At 41.8% G+C, this 21,575-nt stretch overlaps 1 protein-coding gene and 1 long non-coding RNA gene across 2 annotated transcripts in view; one reads left to right on the forward strand and one right to left on the reverse strand.

Moving 5' to 3' along the window:
- Positions 1-21,575, forward strand: part of TOP1 (DNA topoisomerase I) — a 73,115-nt gene that overhangs the window by 40,877 nt on the left and 10,663 nt on the right. The window contains exons 4-16 of the mRNA XM_083618577.1: positions 1,444-1,579; positions 2,357-2,412; positions 4,433-4,519; positions 5,557-5,632; positions 6,199-6,299; positions 10,180-10,295; positions 14,570-14,691; positions 17,053-17,175; positions 17,596-17,783; positions 19,020-19,164; positions 19,638-19,781; positions 20,506-20,691; positions 21,435-21,503. Coding sequence (XP_083474703.1) covers positions 1,444-1,579; positions 2,357-2,412; positions 4,433-4,519; positions 5,557-5,632; positions 6,199-6,299; positions 10,180-10,295; positions 14,570-14,691; positions 17,053-17,175; positions 17,596-17,783; positions 19,020-19,164; positions 19,638-19,781; positions 20,506-20,691; positions 21,435-21,503 — 1,549 coding nt within the window. The remainder of the gene's footprint in view (positions 1-1,443; positions 1,580-2,356; positions 2,413-4,432; positions 4,520-5,556; positions 5,633-6,198; positions 6,300-10,179; positions 10,296-14,569; positions 14,692-17,052; positions 17,176-17,595; positions 17,784-19,019; positions 19,165-19,637; positions 19,782-20,505; positions 20,692-21,434; positions 21,504-21,575) is intronic.
- On the reverse strand, positions 7,578-10,172 carry LOC310764881. Its single transcript, XR_014549315.1, has 2 exons — positions 8,682-10,172; positions 7,578-8,649 (listed from the first exon to the last, which is right to left on the reverse strand). It is a non-coding gene; the product is annotated as an uncharacterized lncRNA (long non-coding RNA).

A 21,575-nucleotide genomic window follows, 5' to 3' on the forward strand; every position in this document is an offset into this window, starting at 1 on the left:
TATAGTTGCTTATTTGACTTTATTGTGGTATGTGTCTCTACATTAGGAACAGAGAATTTTCCAGATTCAAGAAGCAGTAAGTCATATTGGAAGGGCTTGTGGGAGCTGAGAATCAAACCATAAGAAATAGAGTGCCACTAGCAAGTGGGAGGAATGAAAGGGGAATCCAGAGTACTTAGCTTGCAGAGTCATTGAGGGGCAAGAGGGTCAGGATAATGAAGTAAGGAAACCTAATGAGTGTAATAGGAGAAGGCTGCAGTTGACTTCTCAAAATGCAATGTTGGAGTTCTCTAAGAGCTGCTTTCTTTATCATGTGCCTGGATATAATGTAATCACACATGAGCCTTAAATCTTTCCCTAGCAGGATATACCACATCTTCAAGGGTTTTTCAACAATTTATCTCTGTAATCTGCAAGTTTAATTCTGATTATTGTGGTCTAAGCAGCCACTGAATAGTTAATTGGGAAATGGGCCACTTTCTAAAGAGACTGGGTTTTGTTTTGATTTTGGGATTAGAATATAATTACAGTGGTACCTCAGGATGCGAACGGGATCCATTCCGGAGCCCCGTTCGCATCCCGAACAGAACATAAGATGCGCCTGCACGTGTCGCGTTTCGCCGCTTCCGCGCATGCGCGTGACGTCATTTTGACCGTGTGCGCGAGGGGCGAAACCCGGAAGTAATGCACTCCATTACTTCCTGGTTGCTGCGGAGTGCAACCCGAAAGTGCTCAACCTGAAGCGTATTTATCCCGAGGTATGACTGTAGAGACATTTTCTTTCTGATGTAATGAAAACCCATCATTTTTTTTAGCCTTAATATACGTTCCATTTGTTCTCCCCCTCATAAGTGAAACAGGCCACTGGTGAGGAGGGAAGAAGTGAGGCTTGGCAAAGGTCATATGGCGCAAGTATCATTGGTTTCTAAAATGCACTAACAGGAGGAGCATGTAACTAGACATGAAAGCACTCCTGAGCTCAGTTTCTGGCTCTTCTAGTGACTGAATTGAGTGAACCACAGCCCATTGCTTAAATGCTTTGTCCCTCTGTTTCTCTCGTCTAATAAATTTATCAATACCAATATGAGCCATAAATATGATGTTTGGTTTTATAACTACAGGGTTTGTCTTCTTTTTACCCCGTCTCAGTAGGGGGACAAATCCACTGAAGGTTCCAGTTAATGTCTGCTGTTAAAAGCATAAATGCCAAGATGTTAGTCCAGGGTTTAAGGTGTACTGAACAGTGCACATACATTGCTGAAACTCCTTCAGGCGAAAATGCATTAGTCTGTGGTGTCCCCGAGGCATCTTGACTTTACTATGTTCCTTATTGCTACAGTTGTGTGATTCTTCATATTAATAGAAAATTTTCTAGGGCTTGGCGTGTCAATCCGCTTGGTCGTTGCTACCGATCCTGTCCCAACTGACTCTTGTATCTTCCAGTGAGCACAAAGATTCCTCGGAGAAGAAACACAAAGAGAAGGAGAAAACCAAACACAAAGATGGCAGTTCAGAGAAACACGACAAACACAAAGACAAACACAAAGATAGAGACAAGGAGAAACGAAAGGAAGAAAAGGTACAGGATGGTGGTGGGGCTGAATGGCACTGCTTTGGACTGGGCTTTTGTTGTGGATAAAGACGCGAGCAGCTTCACATTTTTGACATTTTTAAGCTGTTTTGCAAGTCAAATCCCACATACAGTTTCAACAGAAACTCAAGGCTATGAGTATAAGAGCCGTGGCATTAGGTGTTAGATGACATCACTATGCGTCTGTTTAAATGGCTGTTGTAAACTTGTCATAATAAAAGTCATGTTAAACTTCATAGCAGCTACAGGCTGAATTTCAGCACACATTGTGTTCCAAATGAGGAGGGATTCTGTAGGTTACTTGATGCAGGATATTACAAACATTGCACCAATGCAGGTGCACACCTTAGCCCAGCCTTGACAGACAGAAGAGGGACAGACAGTACCTTGAGAATTTTCCTATCCCATCTGTTCATGTCTGGGCAAAGTGCATAATTATGCAGTGTAACAGTACAAGCAGAAGCCTTGTCTAAATAAGCTAAGGAGTTGATAGCAAATTCTGCAGTTGTGGCCAGACAAAAGGAAAAACTTCGGGAGAACATCTAGATAGATAGATAGATAGATAGATAGATAGATAGATAGATAGATAGGAAAATAGCAGGACAGAGCACGTATTTGGGATTGGCCGGATCCAATAATGCTGAAAGCATTTCTGAGGAATAGCTGGAGGTGCACTTGCTCCTGGTACAAGGGTCTTTTGTCAGTTACATTTGAATGCACAGGGAAGATATGACAGTGCTAACCAGCTCTCACTTCTGTTTTCAGAGTAAATCATCTGGTGAAGTGAAAATAAAGAAGGAAAAAGAAAATGGCTTCTCCAGGTATGCAGCTGGGAGCCTTGTGTGAAGAAGACTGTTAGATTTTTAGTTTTGACTTGTACCCAGAAGATGAGTGGAATTTCTCTCAGTGGGATCCCTGAGAGTTCTGGGATCCTCTTTTCTGTTGGCATAAAGAAAACCTAAAACCAAAGATGGGGAAGCTTTTTTGGTGTTAAAAACCAGTCCAGCTATATGGACAGGAATAAGATTGTAAAGGATTCTCTTATGCCCTTCTCTTTTTTAATCCAATGTAGACATAGAACCTTCTTGGCCCTGATAAAGACTCCAAAATAACATAAACTTTTAAAGTTCTTCCCTATCAATATCAAACGCTTGGTAGAAGAACTGGGAATTTAGGGTCAAACTAAAGTTGTTCCTCCTGTGCACTGTTTCTAAAACAGTATTCAAGCATATATAAACTGCTTGATTCATAGTAGAAGAAAGCAAGGACCCCTCTTGGTATTTCTAGGAACTGCAATCTTAAGAATGTAAAACCCGCTTGTCAGAAAGCCAGCAGCAGTTATGCTCAGCGTAAATACCTCGTGGAACTGACACCAGACTTTTCCACTATCATGCAGCCTGTTTCTAGCAATCTCCTGCATTTAGAGGCATGATGCTGGATTGATTTAAAACACAGCCTTTAAAATCTGCAGTGCCTTTGTACTTTAAAATACTAGCATTCCTTGCACAAGTATTTTACTCTGCTGTCTTTTATTACCAGCTGATCTTATCTGTGTTAGATATTTGAAGTGGAAAGCAGATCAGGCTACATCTTTTTAGAAGAGAGATGGCACTGCAGAAGGTGACCTCATTGCTTGCAGTGTTTTGGGTTTTGTGGAGTTTGCACTGCACTGAAACATCCAAGCAGACTGCAGCTCTAAGATCTTTTGTATTCCACAGAACGCAATCTTCGTTGCAAAATAGCTGCAGAATTTTAGCCTTTGGAAAAAATGTATTTTTAGAGTCAGCTCAATAAATTAGCTTTCAGTGGCTGAAATGTGGTCTCCTGAGTAGCTTTGTAAAGTGACTTCCATCAAGATGGCTCCTTTAGCAGCATGCATTTGTTCCCCGTAACTGTAGAGGTGTATTTGCCAGCGCTGCTGAGTTTTTCCAGCTGTGAGATCAGGCAGTGTGCATTAGCATGCTGCTCATTCCTGATAAACCATGATAAGGTAGGAAGTCTGGGTCAATGTGATGTTTGAACACAGCCACTTTTTGTTACATTGCTTTATATGCTTTGACCCACCGTGTTTTCACTGGAAGGGCAAGCCACAAATTCTCTTTAAATAAGAATACCCCCCCCACACACACACACACACCGTACAAAAATGCCATGCATACCTGTAGGTAAAACAAAATAGAACTAGTAATTTATATTATGGAATATCCCAATATCCAGTGTGTGGATATTTCAGGGAGAGTAGATTTATTAAAACAAATTTAAAACTTGAATTGTTGTAACTAAAAAGCAATCAAGTAGTTTGAATCTGACACATCTTTAACACTTAATACTTGCTAACATCTACAAGTTTGTGTTCAGGGTTTGTAATCCATTGTCTCATTGTTGTAGGATTTTTTCCCTCATTTTTCTATGCAGCCTTAATTTAAATCAGAGCTTCCCAAAATGGTACAGCTGGAGGAATATAGAAACATAGTAGGGTATTATGGGGGAGAGTTTGGAGGAAACCATACACAGATCAGCTAAGAAGCGGGGAGTTATTTGTATCTCCACCAGGGTGTTGGGATCTACTTTCCAGCATGTTTATTTTAATTTTCTTTTTTGCTGACATCAATATCTGGAGGGGTTTGGTGGGCAGAACCCCACCAGCCCTGCAATATGGTGTTACATTTTCAGTTTAGCTGAAACTATATGAAAGTCACACATCCTGTTCAACTCTAAATATGGCAGGGATAATGAGAGAGTTCTCCTCGCGTGGGTTGAAGTGGTAGGTGAAGTCAGGCTACAAGCCGAAGCTTAGTAGTCATGTTCTTGACTAAATAACTCATTTCTTTTTCTCTCTAGCCCACCTCGTATTAAGGAAGAAATGGATGACGATGGCTACTACAAAGAAGACTATAAGCCGCTAAAGAGACCCCGAGAGGATGATGAGTGAGTAGCTTGTGAACATTACCTACAGTGAAAAGTGGGAATAATGGAACATTTGGATCTGTCTATAGGAAGCAACTATAGTAACTTGCTAAGTCATAACTCAGAGTAGACCCATTGAAATCAATGGATTTAAGGGCTTAAGTTCTTTTGCCCATTCCGGATATCAGTTGTCATTCAGACATCATCATGCCACTCAGTGAAAAGTGAATGCTTTTAATTACCCTTGAGGGAGGACCACATTCTGGGGGGTTTACCTTTTTTTCTAATAGCGTAGTTTTTTGTTTGTTTTCATTTTATGTAAGCGGCCTTGATCTTTTGAAAGGTAGCTGACAAATGCTTTTATAAAACAAAAGAATAATGAGTAAGACAAAATGTTAAGGACCGAATGAATAGTGAGTGTTAATAGTGCTTTGTGAACCCCAGCTGTCTTCTATAGTGAATTGCCTTGATCCTGCAAGGAAGATGTTAATACGGAAGCAACTGTGGACCTGATGTGTGTATTACAGTGCTCATCTGGATCCCGCTATTCCATCTGGGACCACTAGGTGCCTGGGATTCACACTGGGTCAGGGCCATCATCAGTCGTCCTACTAGTGTAACCCATTTCTGCTGCAAAGGGAATTTAAACTCCCCCCTCCCCCAGTCCTGCAACAGCAAAGAGAAGAAAAGCGATCAGTGCAAATGAGGGGCAACAGTTTGCGTCAAATACAAAAATAGCAGATTTTATTTCTTGATAGTATTCTGCAGCAGCCATGCATAATATGGTGTCAGTGTGTGTGCAGCACAGGTAGAGAACTGGCATTTGTCTACAGACGCTGGAAAGTAGCTGTATCTGTTCTTACGGAAGGGGCTTCAGGAAACGTATAACTTAAAGTCAAGCAGCAGGTTTTATCTGAGCTACAAGAATTGGGGTGTTGGTGCTTTTGGAATGCAGGCCATAAGCAGCACAGTGGCAACATTTGTGTGTGGAGGGTGAGAGTAATAAAATCCGGAACTGGAAATAAATGATTTGTTTACAATTGTTGGATCTGTTTCAGTGTCGACTACAAACCCAAGAAGATCAAAACTGAAGATATAAAAAAATCAAAGAAGCGGAAACAGGAAGAAGAGGAGGTTTGGTTGAATTTATATTTTCTGGATCTCTGGGGTAATAACAGGTTGTGGAGACAACTGTGGAGAAAGAACACTTTATTTTGCTTAGAATATCCAATTTAGCATTCATCTGAAAACAGTAACCAAAAAAATACACGATGTCTCGATCTAGAGTACATGTTAAGATCAGTATGTAGAGATCCTGATTTTTGGCTAGATTCATGCAGAGAGCATACTGGTGGCTGGGCTCTGCTCGCCACAAAGTTGCAACTCCTCCTCCATCCTTAGGCTAAGTGGTCCTCATCTCCTTTTTTCTCTACATAATGCCCTTTCACTTCTCTCTGCCTCCTGTATATGACTTTGCCAATTTGTTTATGTCATACCATGATACACTCTGCATGTTAATTGATAATTCCTTGCCATCGGTAGGAAACTGAATAAGTAGTTTGATTCAGACCAAGGGCCATTTTTGTGAGAAGCAAATTTCAAATGGTTTCTTACAAAATTTATTTGTTTTAAAATGTAAGAGTATCTTGTAAAACTACTCCCTGTATAGCGTCTCTCTCTTTAAAAAAATCTCTTTTCAGGATATCAAACCCAAGAAAATAAAGAGCAAAGATAAGAAGCCTCCTGAAGGAGACATGAAGAAGAAGAAAACAAAAAAAGAAGAGGAGCAGAAATGGAAATGGTAACACACCTCTGATATTTCAGCCTGTGGTTGGCTGCTTCCTCTTACATCTGAAAAAATGCTGACTGAAAACTCTTTGTGGTTGGACTTCAAAGCTGCAAACAGGATTATCTTCCATTTTAGAGGGAAAAGGAAAACCCCAGTTCGAGCTCTCAACTAGTTAAGGATTATTTAGGTTAATAATTGGGTGGCATGTCTATCTGGTATTAGATGGAACGTATTAGATGGAACGTTTAACGGTAGTTTTTTGTTTTCTGTTAATATCAATTTCACTAGCAGCAAATGTATCACAAAAATTAAGTGAAGTTTACAACTAGCACTTTGCTGATTTCATAAAGTTATATTTGCTCAGCAAAAATTGCCAGCTAGGAGCAGTGAAAATGTTCATTCAAAAAGCCCTCTACACTTCACTTAAGTATATTTTTTAAACACTGGCTCACAGCCACTGTTCATTATTCATGATGCTATTGTTCACAGAGCTTCAGTCTATCAAGGATTATTAGCCCTGTCTCATTTATACCAGTTGCTGGGAATCAGAAGTGTGAACAGTGTTGCTGCAATCTGGTTCTGCTTGTGGGTTTCCCATAGACTGGAACAGGCTGGTGCTTTTAATCTGATCTAGCAGGGCTCTTATCTTCATTTGTTCTTACAGTTAGCAGTTGCTTAGACTAAGGGAATGTGTCCCTGTTGCTGAGGCAGCCAGACCAATGGTCCCTTGAATTATACTAGCAAGTGGACCCCCTCAGTCTGCACCTTTTTATCAAGGGATAGAAAACACTGCCTCATCATTTTAGAACAGGTGAAATCATAGAATCTTAGAACTGGAAAGGGACCTTGAGTGTCATTTTGTTGAATTCCTTGCAATGCAGGAATCTCAACTAAAGCATCCATGACAGATGGCCTTCCAACTTCTGCTTGAAAACTTCCAAGGAAAGTTTTTGAAACATTCCTATTTCTCAGCCCCGCAAAAAATAGCTTGGCACCTAATTTTAAAGTTGGACTCTACTAATTAATCCACTGAAGCTTTAGTTGACGAATCTAACAGTTGAAAGCTTACCTCCTTTGAACCATAATAATACTTTTTGTAGTTCTGCTTATTTTCTTACCTTCCAAACTAGTATGCCTTTTGCAAGAGAATCAGCCTTTATAAAACTTCATGACTCTTGCTTTTGTGTTAAGAACATACCGCTTAGCCTTCCTTCAAAACGTTAACCCTTACAGGCTGCAGTCCACAAAAACCAACCTTTTTTAGGCATATGCAGGGATGTAAAGCTAGTCTTTTTCTTTTCTTTTCTAACATTCCTGAGCATTAGCCTACCTCATACCACAGGGAATTTTAAAAGAAGCCTGTGAAAGCAACTGTCTAGGATTGAAAATTCAAGGCCTTACTCCATGCATGGCATCCCTCCATGCTTTTCTGGATCAATTCTGAATTTTGCTTAAAATGGACACAATGCTAACAGTCTCGTAATGGTGTATTGCATTGCAATCCACTTTGTACAGCAGTGTGTTTTGAATAACTTTTTGGTGTTTGTTCTTTAGTTCTGTACTTTTGGCTAACCAACTCCCAGTGTTTCGAGATACACTCCTGGGAGAGAGGCTGTGTCAACAAACTGATTAAGTGAAAACATTCCAGCAGATATTTAAACATACTTTATGGCTTCAAAACCCGAGGATCGTTTTCATTGAGAATTTGTTGGCAGTTTCAATAGAAAATAGTTCTGATGAAGAGCTTGTGGTATTCACCTTAATTTTCCTTTGCTTTATGCTTCTTGTTTCTGTGTTTCATCATGAAACACAATGCCCATTACAATGCAGGACACTCTGTCTTTACTTTTCTGTACTTAAAAATTTAAAGTACGAATGTAAGGAATAGATTTTTTAAAAATGTATTGTAATATGTGCACATGTCAGGGAGCCATGATTGGCCATTGCTGCTATGTCTTCCCACCACTGTTTTGCAGCCTAACACCAGCTGATAAATGTCAGAGTTCTAGGGGGAAAACAAACACATGGCCAAGCAGATATCTCAAGCTTAATGTAGAGTTGTTCATCCATGCTTTCTTGCTGGTTCTTACCATTGCCCACTCCCACCCTTGTACCCTGTGGAGCACAGCAGCCACACTTTTGAAGTGATCCTGCTTTCAAATGAAAACTGTTAGCCCACGTTGTCCAGTTAACTCCCAGAAAATTGTAATTATTCAGCTGGTGATGCCCCCCCCCACCTCAAGTGGATCTGACAGAGTGAAAGACCAGGGGGTATTGAGGGGGTGGAGAGATGCCAGTTGTTTTAAAAGAAACCTGTTTGGTTGGGTTTTAGAGTTTAGGGTTTTAGAGGAGTAATGCCAACCTTCTATCAGATTTTAGAGGAGTAATGCCAACCTTCTATCAGATAAGTAATATGAGGAATCAAGCTATTATTCTCAGCACTAGTTGTAGTAGTAGATAAAGTCTCTCTGTATTCCCACATAGCCAGAGGTGAAAATGGCTAAGGTCTAAGTCATAGCAACTCTTTCCAAGTGGTAGAGCTGGTGAAACTAGCATGGAGGTAATTTATGATACTTTGGGCTGCTTCCAATGTTTCTTTTTATCTTTTAGGATCTTTCTGTATCCCCATCCAACCACTATTTCTTTTGGAGCTACTTCACACAGTGTGTGATAGCTGCAGGACACCTTAAAAACTGTTGCTAAGAGCTCTTTCCACACAGTAATAAAGTGGAAGCTAAAAGATCCTCTCCCTTCCTGCCTGGTATACACCATAGAAAAACCTTGAGGAGTATCTCTGCTCTCTGTATGTTTCTACACACAATGAAAACAAAACTTTTTTAAAATAGCATCTACCTGCCCTTTACCCAGTGCCTGCTTCTGCTGTAAGATATTATGTGACCTTCAGTTCTGCCGCTTGAAATACAGATAGACACATAAGTCAGTTGCTAAGTGAATCTAGGAAGAAAGATATGGCTCACTGGTGATATGTTGTGAATCCCTGTACCGGAAATGCCTATTTCAGGTTTTTCTGTAGAGACATGACAAGTACCTGAGAATTTGAGCCTTTCAGGTTTGGATTTAGTGTTATTGCAGAAAAGTGTCATCCCCTGCTGCCAGTACAACCCAACAGACTTCTAAGTGGGGATGAGTTTGGCCTGTGCCATTTCTGTACCTCAAGCAACATTAATCATCATTTCCCTCTGCTGACCACAGGAGAGGTCACTGACCCTAGTGCAGGTTACTCTGGGGATTTCTTCTCCTTGTTGCTTTTACTAACACCCCAAGTGGTGTATACAAGTAAGACATGCATCTAAACTGACATAAAAAGAATGCTAGCTTCTTTGTGAAGAAGCCTGGAATATACTGTCTTGCTTGTGAGGCGGTCAGAAAGTGCTGGCTGATAAATGCAGACATGGGTAATGTGTGTAGCACAATGGGTTGGCTTTCTAGATTAAAATGTAGTAGAAGTTTTGTGTGAATAAATGAAACAACAAAACCCATGTGCCCTGAGGGAAGGTGGAAATGAAGAAGCCCAGGCAAGGAAGAATATGACCACCAAGTCCTAAGAGAACTGTTGGGGCAGCCCCACCCCAGCCTTCCCTGGGGCTTCTTAAGAAAGACCTATATCCTCTCAGGGAAGTCAGAGGCAAGGAAGCTGAGAATATTTTGTACCATTTCCTGTTCTAATATGCTAAATTATATTGAGTGTCTTGGCAGAAAGGCATTATAAAAATGAAAGAAGCAAATGGAGTAAATGAAAGGATGAATTGTTGAATTTGCTGAATTGACTAATTTTAGCATTCATGATGCCCCATTTGTAGATTCTGAATCCATATGGCATTTGAATGAGCACGTGTTTCTCTCTCCCACCCTCACCCCCTTTTTTTTAAAGGTGGGAGGAAGAGCGCTATCCTGAAGGTATTAAGTGGAAATTCTTGGAACACAAAGGCCCTGTGTTTGCACCACCATATGAACCTGTGCCTGAAAATGTCAAATTCTACTATGATGGTAAGCTACTAAAGGCTGGTGTTTGGTGGAGAAATAGGTGTCTTTATAATGAGCATTCATAAGGCAGAAAAAGCCCATACTGGGAGACCTTGTAGGGAGGGTCATCCCATGCTGGTAAAATGCGGCTGGTGGTATATATGTTCTCTGGAGGTGGTTGGAATTTCATCTGCACAACCATGCAACCAGTACTGGATTCTGGAGGGTGCTGAGTACAGGTCTGTCCATCTCCCTTTCCTCCTCCTCCATTCAAGGCTTGTGATGTGACAATCCTTAACCCTCTGGTTCCCGTGTGTGGACAGTGAATTGTGACTGGTGCAGAGACAGGATACAGTGTTCCCTTGTGCTCCCTGATGTCTGCACAGAAGTGCTGGATCATTCCCAGAGCTGTGAATGCAGTGTCGTTTAGAAATGTTAAAGCGTTAGTAGCAGGAATGAAAGATACATAATTGCATAGGAAGACACTTGTGAAGTATGCAGTCTTATTAAATGAGGTTTGTTTTGAGAAAGTGGAATGTATTTCAGTGGTGGGTTCTCACAGTGAAAGTTGTTCAGAGATAATGCTTTTTCCCCTTTCATTTTTTTTAATGACAGTGAGTGCTGTCTGGTAATAATATTTTCCTTTTATTTTATTTATTTCTCAATATTTTATTTCTCAAGTCTTACCCAGTACTGTTGTTTTTGGCAGCGGGATTCCTCATGTGCAGCTGATGTGCATTCATTGCCTACATGCATCTTTCCAGTTAGAATGCAAGGCATGTTCTCATTGAGGGCCACTTCTAGTTCTGTCTTGCTAAAGCTGGTTGAGGGTCCTTTGCTTCCAGAGCAAAGTATTGCCACTTAACATACTGTCCCTGCCCAATGACCAAAGGTCAATTCAGAGATTATCCATATCTTCTTCCTACCCTATCCCTGTTGAATTTCCTGGTTCTGACTCATCTGTAATGACTGTTGGAACCTTTCCAGTGTTTGAGAGATTAAATTTACTGAAAAGGAGGTTGACATGACTATTTATGCTGGCTCCGGAGATTGGTGCCATCATTATAAACTACCTTTTCAAGTTCCTTTAAAATATGAAATGTGAGAGGGATTAATTGGCCCATATGAGGTAGTTGAAAGCTTATGGCATCTATGCCCAAGTAATCTCCCCAAGGAAGTTTGTGAGCAATTTAAATTAACTTGATATTTATATTTTCAGGGGAATAAACACCTCTGGCCCTATCACAGTGAAATCAGTTGAATGCAGTTTGACCAAGCTGCCACTAATGTATAAAATTCCCAGATGGTTTACTGTATTTTTCGCCCTATAGGACGCACTTTTTCCCCTCCAAAAATGAAGGGGAAATCTGTGTGCATTCTATGGGGTGAATACAGGCTTTCGCTGAAGCTTGGAGAGCGAGAGGGGTCGGTGTGCACCGACCCCTCTCGCTCTCCAGGCTTCAGGAAGCTATCAGCAAGCCTGGGGAGCCGGCGGGAGTTCCCGCAGGGCTCCCTAGGCTGCGGATAGCAGCCTGCCGTCCGGCACGCGTGGCGCCCTGAAGCAGAGCGCCCCGCACGCTGGGCAGACATTAGCCAGCCCCACAAGCTCGGGGGACAGCGGGGAGGCGCAGCGCCGCCATCCCGCTGTTCCTCGACCTGGTTTGGAGGCTGGCGCTGGGGAGAAGCGCGCTTCTCCCCAGCGCCAGCCCCACAAGCTCGGGGGACAGCGGGGAGGCAGAGCGCCACCATACCGCTGTTCCCCAACCTGGTTTTGGGGGGGGAAATAAAGGGAATTTTTTTCCTTTATTTCCCCCCCCCAAAAAAACTAGGTGCCTCTTATGGGACGAAAAATACGGTATATTCAGTCTCCCTACCAAATCATCCTAGAAACTGTCTTAATAGCACATGAACACTCGATGTAGTTTCTGGTCTCATTCAGAAATTAAACCTTGTTTTAGCATTAGGAGACCACAGGCATTGGACTGTACACTTCATTCTCCACTTTCTACCTCCTTCGTGCTCAAAGATAGATAGAAGCAGGGACCCAGCCCCGTTCTGATTGTGCTTCTGAGTATTTGAAAGGACAAACCTCAGATTGTACCTCTGTGCCTTTGTGAGTTTGATATCCCTATCAGAGCACAAAATGTCAAGTGAACATCATTCCTATGGTCCTAATCTTCCAAAATAGATGTTACGAAATAGATCAGATGGCCATAAATCTTTTACAACATTCAGAAGTACTCTTCTTAGCAGTTTTCTGTAGTACTTTTCTATAGTTAACTTCCTGCAAGCTAGATGGAAAATTTCTCTCCCCCCCCCCCCACCTATGCATCATGAAGACTCCACATTGCCTTCTCTGTCTGCCTTAACCAGTACAAGTAGTGGCTGGATTGGATTTCACAGGAATCCATTATTCTGAAACGATGCCAACTCTATAGGCTGCTGGCAAGTGAAATATTTGTTCCTGTTTGGTATTGCTGTGGAATGCTGGCAAGCACCTTCTCTGGGTGCACTGAAGACTGGTGTGACGTTAACACTGTCTGGGCCTACATTAGTCACATTGGTTAGAAAGGGGGAGATGTTGGGTCTGCAGCGCATTGATGCAACAATTGCTTCACCCTTGAGCTGTGGGAAAAATCTGCCTTTCTGCGCAGCTAGTTATTTCATGCTGAGCTTCTATTACAATTCTTCAGTCAAGGGGAAAGAGGACAGTCACGAATCACTGGTATATCAAGCAGGCAGCCTTTTAACAAGAACTTTTTAAGCCAGTGGAGTTAGAAATACCAGTGTCCTCTCACACAGCACAAAATCAGCCCAATATGGAGGACCCTTGTGCCAGTTATATGATCCTCAAGAACAGGATAAAGAGGAAGACAGTCTGATGATGGGCATGTCAGCTATTACTTTTCTGCCACGAGAGCCTGATTACTTTATCCCTTGCTTTATGCATATAATGGGGTCGGCCCCACTAGGCCTCATGGCAAGCCAATGTTGTTACATGGGAGCATACAGCTGAACTACTATGATGCTTCTTCACCCTTGGGAATCCTTTGATTGCTTCACCTCTTGTAGACTAATAGGATTGAACTCGCTGTAGTCAGAGAAGAGTCTCACTGTACATCCACAGGGGAAGAGTTAAGAGATTCCATCATCCTCTATTCTAATTCCAAATCCGTTATCTGAGTGCTGTTGCAAATTATCTGGAAATAGCGAAAGCCACACACAGGAGGATGCCGTTGGCAAACTCGGGGTACCCTTGAGGTTTGCAGAAGTGCAAGAAGACTTGGACAGAGGAACTAAGAAGGAATAACTCCACCCCTCTCCAAAAATACCAAACAAACCCTGAATGTACTCAGTGCCTGCAGACTGACAGTTGAGTGGGAATGGGATGGTGTGACTGGGTAAAGAGTATGGTGGAAAAGACTCAGAGAAATAAAAAGAAAGGTGTTTTGTTTTTTTAAGTATCCCCAGAGAAGGAAGTGAGAGCTAATAGAACTCAATGGATAAATTCAAAACATTAATGCCATACTTCATTGGAGATTGCACTTCTTCCTAAGGACAGAGCTGGAGCACATTCCTGAGTGTAATAGCTCCCCCTACTGGATTAGACAGGCAGCGTCTTCAAGGCCTTTCACCTCCTCTCCAGGGGAAATTTTCCCTCCTTCCAGTCTGGCTCTGCTTGTGGTCTGCGATGGCTGGGTTTCTTAACTTAGCCTTGTCCTCTTCAGTGTGCTCTTTCTACTGTTGGCCTCTTCCCTTGGTTGTTTTGGGAGCTAATTCCTCCTCTCCTTGTTTGTATGTTGGTCGTTTCGCATATTAACACGGTTCCAGAGTCTCCCTTTTTAAAGGTGCAAAAATTCCTGTGCTCTTCCTTTTTGAAAGCGAAACAGAAACCCAAAATTGGAGTACCTGACTTCATTCGCTTCTGAATAACTTAGAATCAGACCCAACACTATTTTCATGCTAACTGATGTAAAGATGCTGGGTTAGGTTAGTGAATGTAAAGTAAAATTGTACTGCCCGTAGTCAAATTTGGAGCCCAGTGTGTGACTTTGGTTACAGCCCTCCTCCTCCTGACCCCTGGCTTCCCCTGAAACACAAAGATGTTCAATAACTTGTTCGTAGGGTCATTATTTTGGCTGTGCATTGTATATTCACAGAGGGCCAACGCTGGGGAGGGATGTTCCTGGATCCCTTCTCTCTGAGGTAAGAGGAGTAGGCTGGTTGAGGGGTTGAGCGTCTGTAGGATGCCACCTCGTTTTTTCCTGTTTCCTCATGGATTGCCTTCTCTGTTGTAGGTAAAGTTATGAAGCTCAGTCCCAAAGCAGAAGAAGTAGCAACGTTCTTTGCAAAGATGCTTGATCACGAATACACTACAAAGGACATCTTCAGGAAAAACTTCTTCAAAGACTGGAGAAAGGTATGGTCAAGGTTATGGAAGGGTGGGAGTGTTTGGTTCCTTAGGTAGATAAAGTAGGCATGCAGTTTGCCACTTGCCTGGACACCTGCTAAATTGTTGCTTTTACGGTAGGAGCAGATGGCTCATTGCTTCTTTGCTTCCTCATTGAACACTTGGGGTTCTGTGCTTGAGGAAGGGCAGGAAATTTGCTTCTGTTTGCCTTCGTCGTTTCCCAACAGCCAGTCACTATTACTGCATGTGCAACTTTGAGTGAGTGAGTAAGAGAGAATATGAAATGTTCTGGGGAGGAATAGAACAGATTTGCTGCATTTTGTTTGGCTGAGAAAAGAGAGAAACTCCCACAACAGGAAGGAGAAAAAGAGAAAGAAGCGAAGAAAGCAGATTCCTACTTGTGCTATAAGGGGGCAAGAGGAGAGTCGAGAGGAAATCTAAGTCAGAGACGTGAAGTCAACCCTCCTCCATTTGGCAAATAGAGAATTTCCTTGTAGTATTTAAGCAGGAGGGTTGATTTGTTCCTAAGTGAGGTTTACATTCAGCTTTTGTATTTTGGGGTATTTAGAATGCTCAAATAAGTTGCTTATTCAAAGAAATTTTGTGCCCCCCAGTTTGTAGTCAGTGTTGTCTAGTAAGTAAATTAGGCTTTTAAATAAATCTATATTTTGCAAGTAAAATTATATTATGCTTGTGTATGCTCATGGTTGGGACGCGGGTGGCGCTGTGGTAAAACCTCAGTGCCTAGGGCTTGCCGATCACATGGTCGGCGGTTCAAATCCCCGCAGCGGGGTGAGCTCCCGTCTTTCGGTCCCAGCTCCTGCCCACCTAGCAGTTCGAAAGCACCCTTAAGTGCAAGTAGATAAATAGGTACCGCTTTATAGCGGGAAGGTAAACGGCGTTTCCGTGTGCTGCGCTGGTGCTGGCTCGCCAGAGCAGCTTTGTCACGCTGGCCACGTGACCCGGAAGTGTCTCCGGACAGCGCTGGCCCCCAGCCTCTTAAGTGAGATGGGCGCACAACCCTAGAGTAGGACACGACTGGCCCATACGGGCAGGGGTACCTTTACCTTTACCTTTATGCTCATGGTTGCCAAGATTTAAGCAGTTGGAGCTTAAATAATGCCTTAGACTAGAGGCATCTTGTCTGGTATCCATTGTTGTACCGGTATCCTAAAGTTGGGAACTACAAGAGCTGTCAGCCATGCGAAGAAGAGACAGCTCCATTTGCCTGGTGATAGCAGTCCTGCCTAATGCTTTGGTTAAGTTGAAATGGCTTCATTATTACTATTTTATTACTTGTGAAGCACTGTCCTAGAATGGCCACAAACTATCTGAAACAGCAAAATGTGTCTGTGTTTATCACAGGCACACCCTACTTAAACTCTGTGGACCAGGAACCTTTTATTAAAAGTTTTCCTGACTAGAATCAATCTGCCAAGTGATGAATTATATTAAATAGGCTGTCACAGGTGACCCAGGTTTGGCAGGCTGGCTACGTTCTCTTCTGTTCATGTAACATAGAACAAATATGATCAAAATAATGTATAACAGCTAGTGTAGTATCATTGGATGACATCGGACCAGTTTTTCAACCATCTTTCACGGTTGTTGTGAAGACGAAATGGTTGGAGAGAAGTACTATATTCTGCCTTTAGCTGCTTGGAGGAAATCATTTCTCAGCCTAGATACCTCACAGCATTGTTCAGATAAACTGAGAAAGCTTCCTATATTTCACTCTGGACTCCTAGGAGACAGGGATACTTCTGTAATAAACAACGCCTGCAGGAGCATTGTTCAAGTGCAATATTTGGCACCCTGAGAGTCTTAGCATTCTTTAAAAAAGCTCGAATATCAAATCCATCCTGGGCAATGCCTGGTGAAAAATTTAATAATTAGAGGAAAGCTAAGAAGAGCTTCCCGAGTCCAGGCGTGTGACTCTGCACAGCAATCTGGAATTCTTCCTTGTCTCCCTCCCTCCATTTGGTTCTGCGCTCCCCATTCTGAAAGGGGTTTAAAATCAGGATTTCAAGCTCCCTTGGAAATAACATGAAATTATAGGAATATACTTGACATACAGTCCCTAACTTCAGAGACTTCTTTGGTGTAGAATGTTGATAAGGTTTCATCTCTCAGCACTTGAGTATGGTTTGCTGAAGGATGCCATCTTTCTTAATTAGATGTTAATAATGCTCAAAGATGAAACCATAATGTTCTTCCATTCTGCATTTGGCCTTTTATAGGTTTATAGCTCTTGTTGTAACTTCACTGATCTTATATATGATAGCAGCATCCAAACTGACTTTACTGAAAACAAGGTGGAGTGCAGTTTCCTTTTTAAGCCTTTTACAGATTCAGATTTCTTTTTTGCAGGAAATGACCCATGAAGAAAAGAGTACCATCACCAGCCTCAGCAAGTGTGACTTTAACCATATGAGTCAGTATTTCAAAGCCCAGTCAGAAGCCAGAAAACAGATGACCAAGGAGGAAAAACAGGTAACTTGATTTAGAATTTGTTGTTGTTGTTTCAAGGTGCAAACAAAGGGTACAATCTAATATGATGGGTGATAAATGGTGAATTAAGGAAGGGATTAAAGGCTGGCCTAGAGATAAGACTTCAGATAAATGAGAAGTGTGGTTGAGATGGGCTAGTCATGGTGGAAGGATGGGATGTTGAAATGCTGGGGATATTTCAAATTGTTTCTAAACTCTGTTGAGTAGGCCTGTGACTATTAACACTCTCAAGATCACAACCTCTTCCTTTCACTGCTTTGCTGTACTTGTAAAATGCCTCTTGCAGCACAACCTGGATGGAGCTAATGAATTTCGTGTAACTCTGGTTCTGAATAATTTATACTGCGGTTTGGAGTGTGTTGTAATTTTTTCCTTTTATGTGGGTGTTTTGTTTTCCCCTAGAAAATTAAAGAGGAGAACGAGCGGTTATTAAAAGAATATGGCTATTGTATCATGGATAACCATAAGGAAAGAATTGCCAACTTTAAGATTGAGCCTCCGGGTCTCTTCAGAGGGCGTGGAAACCATCCTAAAATGGGCATGCTGAAGAGGCGGATAATGCCAGAAGACATCATCATCAATTGTAGCAAGTGAGCATGGAAGATTTCACACACTAGCTAGGAGTGACTTTTGGTTATAATGCGTAGCAGCTGTGTTCAGGCTTTTCACTCCGGATAACCTCTCTAACATAAGTGCAGCCCAAGAGTTGAAGTCCAGTACATACCACGTTAAATTTCACTTGTGAACTTTTCACCGTAGTTCACAAACAACTGTCAAATCATTAGTTTGTTTCTTTAAAGAAAGAGTATTGTGAACAGGCAAAACGCAAATGTTTGAATCTATTTATTTTTAAATATTAGTAGATGGTGGTGGTTGCATTTCCACCCTCCTTTTTCCTTCGGGAAGCTCAAAGTAGCTTACTTTGAGACAAACAGGCATTCTGCTGTTCAGCCTAAGACTTGGTTAACTTTAACAAATCACTTGCCTTATGTCACTTCAGACCAGTTTCCTAGCTCACAGACGCCGTCGTATCTCTTTAACTTTAATAGATTGTGGAAGGTATAGCCCCATCACAACTTGGTCCCTGGTATACTGTGATAACATGGGATCTCTCTTACCCAATGTTTACCATGTCAGACCTGTTGAAAAAGATCTGTAGTTCAGGACATGGTAGCTTATATTTCAAGCCAAAAGAGCAGTTTGCCCAGTTTCAGAAGACCTTAGAATATTGATAGCCTGGTCTACCTAAGGAGCAAAATATTATATTCAGTAAGCAAGGTTTGGGGAAGGTGGGACTGGATGGTGAGAGCTGATGGAGTGAGGTAAGATTTCAGCTGCTTAGGCAGTTTGGTATTTCTGCAAAAGTGATTTGTAGAAACATGAGTGCAGGGTAAAGGTTGCAGAGGGAAAGACTTCTTAACATCCTCAACAGGGCTGTTTCAAAACATTACAGTGTCTAAATTGCTTAGTAGTTTTTAACATGCCAATAAGCTTAAGATTGTAGTTTTTATTTGTAAGAATAGCATAAGCCTTGTTTGCTTTAAAACCTTTTAAGAATCTTAAAGCAGATATATACAAGAATTGATGCAAACATTTACACACTTGGTTTTTCTGATTGCCGGGCTTGAGGCATATAAATATCTGGCAAATCTAGACAGTTCATATTGTGACTTTCATTTCAATTAATGGTGCCAGCTTCAATTACAATGAATTAAACTGAATAAATTATTTCCTGGTTGTATTTTTCTGTTATTCACAGTTTGTAGTCTTTTCAGTTTTGAAATCATTGTTGTGTTCTTGGTTGTTGTTTTTCCACCCTTGTACAGAGATTCAAAAGTTCCTCCCCCTCCCCCTGGACATAAATGGAAAGAAGTCCGGCATGATAACAAGGTGACCTGGTTGGTGTCATGGACAGAGAACATCCAAGGATCTATTAAGTACATCATGTTGAATCCCAGTTCTAGAATCAAGGTGATAGTTTGTCTGAAAACTTGCAAGATACTTCTGACATGCCCAATGCTCTGTATCATAGGAATCTGCCCTGTACTGCTCCATCTAGTTCGGCAGCATCTACACTGACTGCAAGCAGCTCTCCAGGATTTCAGACGGGAGTCTTTCCCAGCCCTTCCTGGAGATGCTGGAATTGAACCAGGGACTACTGAACTACTGACCGTTCCTAAGAAATCAGTGTGTCATTAAATGGAAGATCCAAAGAGTACTTCATTACTTTTTTGCGACTCTGCTACCAGCTTAGTGGGTCTTTAAAACTTCTTAACCCCTTAGGCACTTCTGAAATAGGCAGTAACGTTCAAGTCGAATAATGTCTGTACGGTGGCAATGAGGGAATCTTGGGAAAGTGTTCTTAAAATATGCTCCATCTCCAAACTGGAGCCTTTATGCTTTGGAGCAGGTCCTCATGTTGTTCCTTGTGATTGCCTCTGCAGGGTGAGAAGGACTGGCAGAAATATGAGACTGCTCGGAGACTGAAGAAATGTGTAGATAAGATTCGAAATAATTATCGAGAAGACTGGAAGTCCAAAGAGATGAAAGTGCGGCAGAGGGCGGTTGCGCTGTACTTCATTGACAAAGTGAGAATCTGTCACTTTTCCAGTTCCTTCCCTTTTTTTTATTGCCTGGGCAGGGCTCCTCGGCCTAGACTTGTTGAAGCATTGGTTTGAAACTGATAAGCTTCTAAGCACAACGGTACTAAATGTGCTGGAGAGATGTTTGAAGTAGGTGCCAATGGAATTGAATAATCCAGAAGTATTTCTAAAGCATAGATGGGAAGCTTTCCTTGGCAAATACACTGCTTTTTGTGATTGCTTAACTATGAGCTGAATGAGTACGGGTAAAATTCTGCCCACTTTCCTCGGGACGCCTCTGCATATGTACATACATGCACACACAGTTTACTTTTTGCAATGCTGTTAAGAGGTGGCAGCTAAAGTGGGCAGATCTATTCTGGAATCAAATGATGATAAATGGAATTTTGCTGCAACATCAGTGGTAAAATTGGCACTAACTTACCTATAAGCACTGCCCCGTGTTAGCTCATTAAGGCATATGGACAGCACACAGACAAGCCCCCAGTCACCTAAGCAAATAGATAACATGGGACCAAGCCTAGTGTATTCTTTCAGCTGCATTTACAAATGCTATAATCTCAGCTCTGGAGTTTCAACTGATAGCTTCTTAGCACAAGGAATCCTGAAGCAGCTTCTCACTGGGTAACCAATGGGGTTAAAAATGCCTCCTGTTTTGAGTGTTATTTGTGACATCTCTCTGCTCTCTTTCATTGTTTCATATTTGCAGCTTGCTCTGAGAGCTGGTAATGAGAAAGAGGAAGGGGAGACGGCTGACACAGTGGGCTGCTGCTCCCTCCGTGTAGAACATATTAATTTGCATCCAGAGTTGGATGGCCAGGAATACGTGGTAGAATTTGACTTCCTTGGAAAGGATTCCATACGATACTACAACAAAGTCCCTGTTGAGAAAAGGGTAAGGATTTTTTTCTTGTGCACTTAACATTTAATGAAAGGGAGTCTGAAAAGTCTTCTTACTGAATTGCCTTTCTTCTGGTGAGTCTTTAGATCTCACCTTGAGTAAGTACAGTGTCCATCTGGACATAAATATTTCACATCTTGGAGTCATAGAAATGTAGATTTGGATGGGACCACAAGGGTCATCTAGTCCAACCCCCTGCAATGCAGGAATTGTTTTGCCCAAAGACCCACAACCCTGAGATTAAGAGTCTCATTCTCTTTCCAACTGCATCTAAACAAGGAGGTTCCATTTAACCTTCATGGTTAATGGATCCTTCTTTAATTTTCTTTTTCTTCATGTCTCCATAGTGGTAATTGTTTTTATAAAGTTCTGTAGCTCTCCCCGCCCCCAAAAATCATCTCTGCCTTAGTGCTTTCAGCCTATTCTTATTGGGAAGGCACCCCAGTTCTTTAATATACCTCTTCAGTCAGGAAAATATTTGTTGCTTCTTTCTCCCCCCCCCCCACCACTGATGAATAGTGGTCTATGTACTCCTATCCCTTGTTTGCAGGATCCACCAACACACTTCCTGTAGGCCAGTAGAGAACAGTGTTCCTTCAGCATTGTGTACATGGAAGCATGGACATGTGAATTAGTGAGGAGCACGTTATACCGCCATCAAGTTGGAATTATGTCCATCCAGTTTCTTTTTTTCATGCTGTAATGGTCTTCTTCTCTCCCATCCGTTTGCCTTGTAGGTTTTTAAGAATCTTCAGTTGTTCATGGAAAACAAACAGCCTGAAGATGACCTCTTTGATAGACTTAATGTGAGTGCCTTCCATACCTGGTACTTGAGAGTTAATCATAAATGATAACCTTGGCTGGATTTTTTAATTGGA

The sequence above is a fragment of the Podarcis filfolensis genome, assembly GCF_964270895.1.
Source record: "Podarcis filfolensis genome assembly, chromosome: 6".
Classification (NCBI taxonomy): domain Eukaryota; kingdom Metazoa; phylum Chordata; class Lepidosauria; order Squamata; family Lacertidae; genus Podarcis; species Podarcis filfolensis.